Below are 14,387 nucleotides of genomic sequence, written 5' to 3'. Positions count from 1 at the left end.
ATAAAACATTATATATTAATATGAAACATGGCAGGGAGGGGAGAGAGAAAGGGAAATAACTGAGAATAGTATACAGTTGAGCATAAAAATGTCACACTGAGGCAGCTGCTGGAATTGTGCAGAGAGAAAAAAAACCTGAGATTCAGGTCTGAATGTGAGGTGACTGAACTGGGAGTCCTTATTCCCAGATGTACCTAAAAACAATTAACAAATGGAGAGGACAGGGGTCCTCTAGAATCTCCTCACTTCTTGCGAGCTGTTGTGTGAACTCTACTATGAAATACTGTATACATGGATGGTACCTTACGTGTTAAGTTACAGACAGACGATCAATGATCAGCTAATCCAGAATGAGGAAATTTAGTAACCCCCTGATGGCATTCTTTTGCTTTTAGGCACAGGTGTACTAAATATGGGCTCATTCATCTTCAAGTGCCCTTTGATCAGGACAGCCAGTTAACTAATGGTTAGATATTAACAAAAATAGCCTTCTAAAGAAAGTTGAGATGCATATTTTGTGCCCCATTTTATCGGCTTGTACTATGTATATAACACTAAATGAAAATACTTTCAAGATACCAACAGCTATGATTCAATTCTCTCTTTTAAAAGTTTAATTTCTACATTGGAATTAATAATCAAATTTTATTTCATTTTCTTTCCCTATTTTTTAAAATTTCTTTTTAAATGAAATATTTTTGAGTGATGAAAACATAAAAAGCACCCAAAATCAGGGCAAATGTTCATATATTTTCCATGCACAATTACTCATTTGGAAATTATGTTTTGACATTGTCCCTTCTCCCCAAAAGGGAATGTGTAAATTTTATGTCAGGAAAAGTTGTTATGAAAATCCTTTAAAATTAGAGATGTAAACTAGGAAATGTCATTACTGACTCAACCATGATGGCATGAATTGTGCCATAATGAAAAACAGGACCACATTGTAAAATGAAAGTTATAGTCAAAATAATTCATATTTGACTTGGTCTTTACATTCTCCTAATCAGACATTTAAATGCAGCCTTGACTTCCTTTACTGCCATTTATCGCAGAAATTCTTTTATAACAAGCCATAGACAATGCACACTGCTCTTTAAGGGACTGATCCTGAAAGCACCCATGTGAGTAATCCCATTCAAATCACTAGGTGTACTTAAGGAGTAAAGTTATTTATGTACATTACCTGTTGGCAGTATTGGGACCTTACATAGCAATCAAAATGTGAAAACCAGCCTTCTAAGAGTTGAACACTTTTCTTTTTCCTCTAAATAAATAAATGCAGACATTGACCCAATTCAATACTAATAACCAGCCATCTGATAGCTCTGAGGGACTCTTGACAGGCAAACTAAAATTTTGATAATGAACTGTTTTCATACTGAAAAAACAACAACTCTGCATTCTTTTGCTGAGAACCTCATCTTTGTTTAACTGAATTAATTTTTTTCAGCCAAGATTTCACTCACATAACAAGAAGTGACTCCCTTTCTAGTTTCTTTGGTAAACCATTACTTCTTTAATTATTATCAACCTTGTTCCAGTGTGATAAATTGCTAATTACTTAATACCCTAATCAGCGTTCATTCTTTGCACAGATAAACTGTGACAGCGCCATTAATTTAAATAGTAATTTCACTTAATGGCCAGAACGGCACACCAGATTTTTATGCAGCATTTTCTGAAGACTGCATCCATCACTGCAATATTCTGACATAAAGATGTCTGACGTGCACTAACTCACTTAGGGAGAGCAGATGTTGCAGAGCAGAGTTTGGTAGTAATTCCCATAGTGCATCACTTCAGCATGAATGAGCTGCAAATGCAGAGATAGACAATCTTCTGAAACTGCATTGCATAGCCTTTGACCCCTGCCTAATTTATCACATGTGGCACTTGCCTCTTGAACCTTGACACCGTGAATGTACAATTTTAAATATGCCCCAAGAAAAACAAAATAGGTCCATATAATATTGATGGATTGATTTACTTTCCAACACCTCTTCATATAATTGCTTAAAGATGGAGAATTTCCTTTACACTATTTGCTTATTTTACCAAAATACTGATTACTAAATATTTATCTGCAAATCAGCAGGAATGTGTGTGTCATGTTTTATATATGTATGTTTTAGAGGCAGAAAATGCAGTACAGCATTGAGAAAATATATGGGCTGGAAAAGCATTTCTTGCTCATAGTGATTTCTGTCAACAATTATTTCATGTTCATCCCCACAACTGAAAGAATTTACAAACATGGCTGGGTAATGAATGACTAATTTAGTGTAGCTGCAAAACCAATGGTTTCAAGAGGAAGAATGAGAATTAAAAGGCTTAATCTTCAAAGCCAGAACAGAGGATCAACAAAATACAGAGCCAGTGTACACTGCAAGCTATTCCAGAAACCCTTGGCTTGAAGGTGGATATTGCAGCTACCGGAGATTGAGAATCACAGCTGTGCAGAATAGCATATTTTGAGATCCTGGCCTGGGATCATAGGGATAATTTATTAGAGAAAATAGGAGAAATTATGAGGTGGGTTTCTGGTCACTCTATGCTTAAGAACCAGCACAAGAAAACTTTGGATGCTTGTTTGCAGTTGTGAGGCTAGGGGAGGATATATTGTATGCAGTGGCATCATTGCCAGTCTTTGCCAGTAGATGTCTCTATGGTCAACCCTGCTAGTAAAGAGCCAAAATGAGAAAGGGAAAAATGAAATAAGAAATTGAGGGGGAAAATAAGTTCACAGCAATCTGAGATAGAAAGGGCCACTTGTCATGGCAGGATAAAGTCTCCAAAAAAGGTTGTACAGAAGCAAACAGTAAACTGACAGCATGCAATACCTTCGCCAAATGTACATTACAAACGTGGGTCCAGATTCTGCAAACATACCTTGATTTCAATAGAATTATTAATGTGTGTAAAGTTAAGTGTAAATATATGCACAAGTGTTTGCAACATTTGTTGACATTTATTTGCTCCCATCATACTTTTCAGAAAAACTCTCCAATTAAAAAAAAAACTCACTTGAAGGTACCTTTTTAAACATAGCATTCATTGGCTAGGTACAAAGCACAGAATCAAAAGCATTTCAGCTCTAGAGTAAGGCCAAGTAGAGAATGGAACCATTATACAAGAAGCAATTCCATTTGCTTAAAGTAAGTGTGTTATCTTTTTCTGTGTGAGAATATTTTTTCGTTACAATCATATGCATGATGGGATGGGAGATAAGTAGATTTTAACGCTGGCTGGTACATTTTCTTGATGGTTTTGCAAGGCTGAATTGCCACAAGAAATTAAGCACCAAGTGTACTGAGTATGATATATGAAAACATAGCCTATTTTATGTTTAGTTCAACAAAATAAGAATTTTTAAAAACTGAGTAATCATTGAACAAATTTGTCTTTCAAACATATGTGTGTGTCCAGTCTTACACTGGCTCACAGCAAATCTATGAGTGATGAAAAAGCTACCGATTTTATTCTTTAATAATGTCATCTTGACCCATTTTTAAGAAAAACAGCATAAATGATAGAGCAATATAGGCAAACACTTATATAAAAATAAAAAATGTTTAAAGGCTTTTTAAAATATATATTAAGAAAAAAAACTGTTAAGAATACACATACAGTGAAATGAAGAACATGCCTTTTATCCCAAGATACCTGTATTACACTTCTAGACAACTCATCTGCCCAGAGAGAGCAGTAAAAACATAAATGCTACCCCAGCAGTTCTGTTCCAACAGCATCTGTTAATTCACTCCATTTATAAAATACATATTGACAAAGACAACTGAACTGGGACCAGGGAGATTTGATTTGGTGTGAGAAAGTCAATTCAATGTGATTTTGTTAAAGGGCTCCTGCAGGCAAATAAAAGAGTTTAAGTAATAAAGTACATAAAGAGATGTTTTACGAGTCAGCCCCATCTCGTGGCAGCTGCACAATGAGCTGCCATGCAAGAAGGTTTGGTACGGGAGTGATATTGTGTGATTTCTATGTTGATGTTGTGGAGCTGACAAGTAAGGATTGGGGTGACGAGGAGCAAAGAGGATGCTAGCTGTGTAATTCGCCACTGGAATGGAACAAAGGCATGGGAACCACTGGACAAAGCTGTGATGCTGTCTGGTTTAGCCCTTTTCCAACAATTATCACAGTGGTATGGGAAATCCGATAGGTTGGGGGGAAGAATAGATCTAATGTTACCATAGGGGTTGAAGTGAGAAAGAACTCAGGTGAAGAAAGGTTGACCTGTTTTTGGTGGGGAAGGGCACGGGATGCCCTGTCCAAGGGGTTCATGGAGACTTATACTTAATGATACATGACATTATGAGCTTGATTTTCAAATCTGGGTATCAAAATTAGGGTGCTCATTCCACAGCTAAATGCTCTCACTGACATGTAGGTGGCCAAATACCCATTTTAGTCACTTCGGTGCCAATCTGGGCACACAAAAGTGGAACTGGGTGCTATGATTTACGATTTCCATGTTTAAAAATTGGGCTTCCCTTCTAGATGACAATTAGTAAAGAATATTTTTCTTCAAACTGAAAACACCTAAGATTAACTTTTACACCTAAGATCAGGCTTTTACTTTTTCTCTGAATACTGTGTTAAGAAGGATGTTTGTACTGGAATACCTACTTATGGTTGTTAATAACAACTAGCTCTTCAATCTGTAGATCTCAGTCTGCTTTACAAAAGAGGTAAGGATCACTGCTCATTTACAGATGTGGAAACACAATAGCGAAGTGATTTTCTTAAAAACAATGAAGAGTCCTTGTGGCTCCTTAGACACTAACAAATTTATTTGGGCATATGCTTTCGTGGGCTAGAACCCACTTCATCAGATGCATGGAGTGAAAAAAAGTAGGCAGGTACAAATATACAGCAGGTGGAAAGATGGGAGTTGCCTTACCAAGTGGGGGGTCAGTGCTAACGAGGCCAATTCAGTTAGGGTGGATGTGGCCCATTCCCAGCAGTTGACAAGAAGGGGGTGAATATCAACAGAGGGAAAATTACTTTTTGTAGTGCTAATGAGGCCAATTCAATCATGGTGGATGTGGCTCATTCCCAACAGTTGACAGGAAGGTGTGAGTATTACCTTTTTTTCCCCATTAAGATCTTAATTTTAGGTCTCTGCAATTTTATATGCAACTGTTAAACTGCTGATGCATGGGCTGAATCCACTCTATCAAATGGAACTTGATGTGTGACAGGTGGACTGGGTACAGCGGGTGGGGACAGGTGATTTGATCTCATCACTAGATCTGATTACTTAAAAAAATCTCTGGGCTATTTTTCCCAGCCCCCATGTTGGTGCACAAATGAGGGAGAGGGTCCAAACAGACTCATCCCCTCTATTTCCTACTTGTTTACACCCAAAGGCCCAGGAACAATGGAAATCCTGGTGCTGAGAGGCACAAGGACTTCGCAAGGCTTGCACCACTCTCAGGACAAGCATCTGCAAGGGCAGTGGAGAGAGGAGTGGAGTGAGGCCAGACACAGAGAGGAGGGCAGATGGTGCACTCCTCTTGGTTTCCTTGGTTAACTTGGAGTTAAATCTTCATTTTAATGAAAGGGGCACATGTACCATACATCTATGTGCTTCATTGCAGAGTGGCCAATGTTTGACTAGGGCTGGGGAGGTGGAGAGCCATCAATGCCCAGCCTTAGTTTTTCTATACAGTACATTTTGGTGGTCATGTCAGAGCTTACCTGGGAGAGGTCTGTGTACAGTTCCCTTGTCTCCATCACCGCAGCAGATCAGGTCTTTACTTACTAATTGCCCACCACAGCACTGATGACTGAAGCCATCATGGAGTGATCCACCGCAGCAGATCTGATTCCCTGATGTGGAATAAGGAGTGCCTTGGCAGCAAGAGTCACCAACTCCAACCGAAACCCTGTTTTGTTCTTCATTAGGGCAGCACACTTCTCCTGTTAATTTAAGTACAAAATTGGTGATTTCGTGCATATGCAGCTATTGAAGTCTATGAGAGAATTCACATTGACTGCAGTGGATGCTGAATTGGGGTCATAGTCTATTATCTTTACATACAAATCATTGCACATGAAAACACAGACTCTTTTGCACAGAGTCATCTACTACACTTCAGAGTGCTGTAACATTATAAATGCTTATAACACCACCACAAACACACCGGCACCAAAGCAGAGGCTAAGTTAGAGCTCTTTGAAATGAAATGGCTCATACGACATTTATTGCAATATAAGCAAGACAAAGCCTGCATAGAAAAGCAACATACTTTTCAAAAAGCTTCTATATTTGTAAGCACTTTAAGCTAGATTAGTGTTGGTTTGATACTTGTAGCATAGGCAGCCACAGAGTAATGAAGATTTCACTTTTGAAGGTTGCCAATTACTGCCATTTATGATGGTGGGTTTTGATGGGGTTAATTGTGCACCAGAAATGGAGAGGAGATTGCTAATCCATTCAACACAGGACACAAAGTAGCTATCAAATGGTAACAATTTTCATTCACTACCATTTTGGGCTTGATTTGAAATTGTCACCAAAGAGTGGGGTTCTATAGTATCTACCTATACTGGAATATTTTGTGTGGCCCGAATGCTGGTATCTCGAGATTTGAAAAGAAGCAGGGGAAACGGAATAAGGGTGATGGCGGTGTTCTGCTTTTCAGGACAGACACCAATACTGACAAAATATTTGGAACTCTTGTTACTTTTTAAGCAATTTTCTCTTGTCCTTTTAGCTTCATTTTCCTCTGTGGCAGACACAGCTCGAATCCTCTTCTCCTGACAGGATGAGTGTTCCAATAATGACTTTAAACACCATGCAGCTATTTATTGCGAGACACAAAATATGCACTGATGACATTCAAGGCAGAGCATTATTTCTCTTCACTCAGCATTCGTTGGTCAAAAACATGGCATGTGAGGGGTACTAGCATTATTTGTTTCACTCTGCTTAGAGATTGCATCCTCTCATTTTAGCTCCGGGATACATTTTGGCACTTCAGCCTGCTCCAGAGTCACAGAACCGAGACTTCCTAATTTGTAATCTTCATGCAGTTAGCACAGTATGCTGCTGTACATCTAGTGCCATCAAGCTGGCCAAACAACATCTGGGAAATATGTATGCTTAGAGAGTACCCTGTATAAATATCTTTATCAAATAACGTCAATAATAAACAAAAAGACAAGAACAAATCTTTCCAGTATAATAGATATAATCTGTTTAGATACTTAGCCATATTTTCCTTCATTCCTCAGAATCTAATTTAGTGACTGCACAGCAATAGGCCTTAAAACAGTGAATGTAGGTTACATCAGTTGGAAATAAAACTGTTTTTTGTAAAGGACTATTAGACATTAGACACAAAGGATCAGTAACCTTCTCATTAACCTCTCAAAATGGGATCCATTCCAAGCTAGGTTTGAAAATGTTTTCTCTCTGAAAACTACCATGCAGTCTTACCAGTTAATTGTTATCCTTATCAAAGAATGACCCACATTAACATTTAGCTTGGGGTTATTAGCATATTTATAAAAAAAGAAAGAAAAGTGACCAACATTGTTCATGTTGCTGCCCTTTTAGAATAAGAAAAAAGAGGAAGAATGCACTAAATATATTTAGAAAAAAAATATTTGCAAATCATGTACAAATATTCACGGATTCACGCTTAAGGGCTATGACTGAACAAGAAATATTTTCAGATACAAGATGGTTTGTGTCACTACGCTTTTCTTTCCTGATGTAAACAACATTAAGCTAGTTAACACAGACCACTGGATGGGGATAGAGGTCACAGAATATAATCTTCCCATTTCAGTACATTGAGATTAATGAGCCAGCAAAATACTTTTCTCTGGTTTTTCTGAGAGCGCATTTTTCTGATGACATCATAGTAGATGTTCTACTATTGTGATATATGAATTCCTTTTCAAGGGATTGGAGCTCGAGATGTGCTGAACATTTTGGCAGAAATTCAAGCACTTCTGAGCATAGACAGTGCATGACATCTCATGGGTAATGCAAACATTTTAGCTCCTGACCTGTCAACTGCCTGCAAAGAGATTTGCGTACTAAACACCCAACAAAAAAATCTTTTTGAGGGCGACCAGGCCTACAGTATTTGAATAAAAATCAGTAACCTATATGGGAAAAATACTTAAAAGTCATATTTCAGAAAAAAATACACGTGGGGTTTGCAAGCTCAAATTTTATCTTATAAACACATCAGAAAAGGTGAGAAAAGCAGGCTATCATAGTTCATTACAATATTGCATGGGGCTACCAGCTTTGATTGTTTATATGCCAGATAATTGGGACGTTGGTGGGGAGATTACTTGCATTTTAGCGATTAGGTGATTAGCTGCAAAGAACCCTTTCCTAATGTGATAACATGGTATTCCTGAGCTGCATTTCTAAGTTTTCAGTCCTGCATTACTGCGCAGTCCCTAGGGTGAAAGTGAGTAGGAACATTGGTACCCTGCTGAGACACCACCTCTCTACCCATCACTCTACCTAACAGTGAGATCATCTGAGTGCTTGAAGTGGATGGTCTGTAAAGTCAACAAGTCTAGAGTTTAGGGAGTTCTCATCTGAGGTTCCAGATGGTATTTATGGTATTTATTTTTCTATAGGTTTCAGCTACACTATAATTTTAAACTGATGTGGTAACCAATTAGCAATATGGTTGACTCTAATGATGGTTTGTATCAGCACATAACATTCCGGAGTGCGTGGCCTCATATATTTCTGGTGCCACTTTGTACCATGTTCTCTGGCTCAAACCTATGCTCATTGAAGTCACTGGCAAAGCTTGTATTGCCTTTAATGATGCAGGATCAGAGCCTCTCTCCACAAAAGAGGCACTATGGGGCAGCTTCCCAGATTTTCCTAGATTGCACACATGCAAACACAATGAGGCAATAGGGCTGTGTTGTCGAAGAAGCTGGTGTGTGCACAGAACTCTCGTGTGTTTGTTGTAAATGGGTCAAAGCATGTCACAAAAGAGTTTGAGCACGCTGGAGAGCCTCTTTACTCAAGCTTTTTCTGAGGAGTTGGGTTAAGTGGGGACTGTTCCTTTCCTTTTTGCAGGGGTGGAGTTTATGTAGTACTGATATTTTATCAGTTTGTCTGTCAAGTTTTCTTTTTCATTATTTTCAAATTTGTAGTAGGTGCCTAAAGATAAGGATGATGCGTGCACAATATAAATCAAATCAACCAACCAATGAGCTGGAGACCTAAGATATAGCAGTCAGGAGCAACAAGAAATATTTAATGTTCTCTCTTTATCCCCTCACTATATAACCCAATAGTGTTTACTAGTAAGTAAGTGATATTTTAAATGTTAAATTTAAAATGTAATTTGAAATGGATAACTGGAACTCTTCAATGTGAAGTAGAATGTGAAATTTTTACCAAAAACATTTATTTCCTGAAAACTAAAAACAAAGGCACTTTTTAAAAGTAATGGTTACGTTACAGAAGTTACCTGTAACTTGTCATGTGTTTCACCTGAGAATCTTTTTTTTTTTAATACAGTAGTGTTCTGTTTATATGCACCATGAGTAGGAATTCCTTACGAAGAAAACCCTACACCATTTTGACAGTAATGGTGCTGTCCAGGAATCTGCAGAGACCATCATGTTACTGAACAGTCCCATGGATTAAAAAAGATGATGACGTACCCTGCATTTGGAGAGGGACTCAGCTGCAGCAGTATTAACACAAGGAGCATCTGAGAAATGTTGAGCTTGCCATCCAACATATATAGTTGCAATAGAAAGAGCAGACAGAAACAGGTAGTGGCAAATGGTGAGCTAGAACCGGTTGTTAAATTTAGAAGCCCTTTTAGAACCGGTTGTTCCGCGAGGGACAACCGGTTCTAAAAGGGCTTCTAAATTTAACCGGCCAAAAGTGGCACCCTAGGCGCCGACTCCACGGGTGCCCCAGCCCTGGAGCACCCAAGGGGAAAATTTGGTGTGTGCAGAGCACCTACCAGCAGCTCCCCGCCCCACCCCCGGCCCCAGCTCACCTCCACTCCGCCTCCGCCTCCTCCCCTGAATGCGCTGCCCTCCCCGCTTCTCCGTGCCCCCCACCCCGGCCCCAGCTCACCACCACTCCGCTTCCTCCCCTGAACGCACCACCCTGCTCTGCTTCTCCAGCCCCCCCTGCTTCCCGCTAATCAGCTGTTTGCGCAGGAAGCTGGAGTGGGCTGAGAAGCAAGCCGTGGCTTCCCACTCAGGCCCAGGGAGGCAGAGTGGAGCTGAGCTCGGGCAGGGGGTGGGCACGAGGAGGGCCACCCGCGCCGCAGCAGGTAACCCGGGGGGGGGGGGAAGGGGTGGCGCAGGGGAACCGCTCCCCGCCCCAGCTCACCTCCGCCACCCTTGGCCTGAGCAGGAAGCTGCGGCCTGCTTCTCAGCCCTCCCCGGCTTTCCGCTGAACAGCTGATTCGCGGGAAGCCGGTGGGGGGAAGGCACGGAGAAGCAGAGCGGGGTGGTGCGTTCAGGGGAGGAGGCGGAGCGGAGGTGAGGTGAGCTGGGGCCGGGCACGGGGAGGGGAGCTGCCGGTGGGTGCTCTGCACCCATCAAATTTTCCCCGTGGGTGCTCCAGCCCCAGAGCACCCAGGGAGTTGGTGCCTAAGGCGCCACTTTTGATGTGATCAATGGGGGAGCGGCCACTCCCCCTGCTCCCCCCTAGCTACACTCCCCTGCCCCTAGGAGCCAGAGGGACCCACCAGAGGCTTCCTCGGAGCTGCCCCAGGTAAGCACCACCGGGACTCCCCACCTCGCCCCCCCCGAAGTGCCTCTGGCTCTTAGGGGTGGGGTGGGCACCCACTACGGTGGCCCACGAGACCTTCCTGCCCGGTTCTGGGGGCAGTCAGGGGACAGGGGAGGGGGGTGGATGGGGCAGGGGTTCTGGGGGGGGGCGTCAAGGAACATGGGGGGGTTGGACAGGGCAGGAGTCCCGGGTGGCGGGGGTGGGCAACGACCCCCTCGTGGGGTGAGGGGGAAACCCGTTATTAAGATTTTGGCAGCTCATCACTGGGTAATGGTGAAGCTATCCACACTTCTCTGTATGTATCACAGGTATGGAGGGAGTACAAGCCCTTGCTACAGGAGCAGGCAGGCAGACCAACACAGGATTAAGTCACACAAAAGACATAGCACCACGCAATTGCCTGACAGCGTCCCTATTAAGCAGAACTGCCCTCCCCATTAAGCAGCAGTTGGTGCTGTTAAGTATCATTCATGTTAAATTCGTCTGGGAACTGACTCAATTAGGAAGATTTATCAGTTAGGCATTTCCTGTGTAAGTGGAGTGCACTGTGTTTAGGCAGCAGTATCAAGACAGTTTCTCATTGCCCATTCTATGTCAGCACAGAACCCTTGCTCATCCATAAATGACACCAAAAACCTCTATAAATGCTGAACATATTAATATTTATTCACCTTCCTTGGTTTAAGAAGTACACCAACTCTACTGTGCAATTTTATTTCTTTCAAATGCTTGAAAGAAGTTGCCTCTTACCTGCTAATACCCTGGTGTAATAGCCACCACAGCACTGATACTTCGGTTGCACAGCGTGTATCTGACCACCGCAGCAAACCCCCAATGAATTAAGAATAAATGGAATGTACTTGTCCTCACAGCACTGGAAGCCAGGTTTATTGTTGTGCAGAATCCCATTACAACACACCTAAAAGTAGTTTAAAAAATAGAAAGCCAATATCTGTTAAACAAAACATAATGCACTCGCTGACAAAACAATGTATATGAAAAATGTGTACAATAAATCCTAGCTCTGATGTTAATAAGAATGAAGACAAACAAAATGCAACACGGCTAAAATCCTGTGCCCTCTAGCATTATTAGACTTCAATAAACTACTGTTCATCTGACAGAATGCTGCTATTTTGTGGCCTTCGACCATGCTGCACCTTAATAAAATACTCCATTAATATGAATTGTCTTCACATGATGCCTAGCATGTTTGAGTCTCTCAGTATGGAGTAGATTTCCATAGATAGATACAATCTGCTCTCACCTTCCCATATTCAATTTTTATTTTGATGAGACATCTGATCTAAAAACCTTACAACTAAGAAAAACAGGACTTCCCAATATGAGCTCTTGAGTTTCCTTTTCACATTAAAATAAGTAGTTTTCTTCTTATAGCATATGATCACTTATTTATTACCACAAGTCTTCAGAAAACATGATCTCAAGAGAATATAATTTATATACTTTTTTCAAAATAAAATTTACATGGAAATGAATTTTGAAAAGGCCTTTTAACTGTGGTCTTCTCTCCAGATACCGTAGAGGAAATTATACGCTTGAACAATCAAATAATTATTTGTATGCTTACTCCTGTGCAGATAGACCGACATCCTGTATACATAACAAATCATATAGCACAGTTGGGAGAATCATAGTGAAATGTAACCTCAGAACCTGTTCAGTGCAGCTATATTAGTTAGAACGGCTGCCTCTTGTGGCTAGAAGGAAAATGCAGTTAGCAGTACAGCACAAGTGTTTAATAGCTATCATTCCTTTCTTTTCTAATTCAGCTCATCACAACAACAGAGAAAGAAAGAAAAGAAAAGAATGTTTCTATCTGTTCAAAAGGAGCTTTTGTTTGTCTAGTTCCTTTAAATTCATTACTGATTGACAACATTAAATAATTAAGAGAAGTGGAATGACTTACTCCCTAGATTAACAGCTGAATTATTTGAGGAGTGATGGACCAAGTGGTATGAACTTATAAAAATAAAATCGTAGATATAACAGGTTTCAGAGTAACAGTTAAAAATCAAGGGGAAATAGGTTACCTTGCATAATGACTTAGCCACTCCCAGTCTCTATTCAAGCCTAAGTTAATTGAATTCCAATTCAGCAGTCTCTCGCTGGAGTCTGGATTTGAAGTTTTTTTGTTGTAATATCGCAACTTTCATGTCTGTAATCATGTGACCAGAGAGATTAAAGTGTTCTCCGACTGGTTTATGAATGTTATAATTCTTGACATCTGATCTGTGTCCATTTATTCTTTTACGTAGAGACTGTCCAGTTTGACCAATGTACATGGCAGAGGGGCATTGCTGGCACATGATGGCATATATCACATTGGTGGATGTGCAGGTGAACGAGCCTCTGATAGTGTGGCTGATGTTATTAGGCCCTGTGATGGTGTCCCCTGAATAGATATGTGGGCACAGTTGGCAACGGGCTTTGTTGCAAGGATAGGTTCCTGGGTTAGTGGTTCTGTTGTGTGGTATGTGGTTGCTGGTGAGTATTTGCTTCAGGTTGGGGGGCTGCCTGTAGGCAAGGACTGGCCTGTCTCCCAAGATTTGTGAGAGTGTTGAGTCATCCTTCAGGATAGGTTGTAGATCCTTAATAATGCGTTGGAGGGGTTTTAGTGGGGGGCTGAAGGTGACGGCTAGTGGCGTTCTGTTATTTTCTTTGTTAGGCCTGTCCTGTAGTAGGTGACTTCTGGGAACTCTTCTGGCTCTATCAATCTGTTTCTTCACTTCCACAGGTGGGTACTGTAGCTGTAAGAATGCTTGATAGAGATCTTGTAGGTGTTTGTCTCTGTCTGAGGGGTTGGAGCAAATGCAGTTGTATCGCAGAGCTTGGCTGTAGACAATGGATCGTGTGGTGTGGTCAGGGTGAAAGCTGGAGGCATGTAGGTAGGAATAGCGGTCAGTAGGTTTCCAGTATAGGGTGGTGTTTATGTGACCATCTTTTATTAGGACTGTAGTGTCCAGGAAGGGGATCTCTTGTGTGGACTGGACCAGGCTGAGGTTGATGGTGGGATGGAAATTGTTGAAATCATGGTGGAATTCCTCAAGGGCTTCTTTTCCATGGGTCCAGATGATGAAGATGTCATCAATGTAGTGCAAGCAGAGTAGGAGCATTAGAGAACGAGAGCTGAGGAAGCGCTGTTCTAAGTCAGCCATAAAAATGTTGGCATACTGTGGAGCCTTGCGGGTACCCATAGCAGTGCCGCTGATTTCAAGGTATACATTGTCCCCAAATGTAAAATAGTTATGGGTAAGGACAAAGTCACAAAGTTCAGCCACCAGGTTAGCAGTGACATTATCGGGGATAGTGTTCTTGACGGCTTGTAGTTTATCTTTGTGTGGAATGTTGGTGTAGAGGGCTTCTATATCCATAGTGGCCAGGATGGTGTTCATCTCCTGATAACACCATCCTGGCCACTATGGGGAGGTATTTTTTCATGCTTTGTTTGTATAAAAAGATCTTCTACACTTTCCACAGTATGCATCCGAGGAAGTGAGCTGTAGCCCACGAAAGCTTATGCTCAAATAAATTGGTTAGTCTCTAAGGTGCCACAAGTACTCCTTTTCTTTTTGTAGATATAACATTT

At 41.2% G+C, this 14,387-nt stretch overlaps 1 protein-coding gene across 1 annotated transcript in view; it reads right to left on the bottom strand.

The window, feature by feature from the left end:
* USH2A (usherin) overlaps nucleotides 1-14,387 on the bottom strand; it is a 571,967-nt gene that overhangs the window by 126,655 nt on the left and 430,925 nt on the right. Inside the window, exons 48-49 of the mRNA XM_073338913.1 lie at nucleotides 11,528-11,696; nucleotides 5,722-5,943 (exon numbers count right to left, since the gene is read on the bottom strand). Of these exons, the coding sequence (XP_073195014.1) occupies nucleotides 5,722-5,943; nucleotides 11,528-11,696 (391 nt within the window). The remainder of the gene's footprint in view (nucleotides 1-5,721; nucleotides 5,944-11,527; nucleotides 11,697-14,387) is intronic.

Source organism: Lepidochelys kempii, chromosome 3, assembly GCF_965140265.1.
Source record: "Lepidochelys kempii isolate rLepKem1 chromosome 3, rLepKem1.hap2, whole genome shotgun sequence".
NCBI classification, from domain to species: Eukaryota; Metazoa; Chordata; order Testudines; family Cheloniidae; genus Lepidochelys; species Lepidochelys kempii.
Note: the sequence above shows the minus strand (reverse complement) of the source record. Positions and strands in the feature narration are given on the sequence as shown.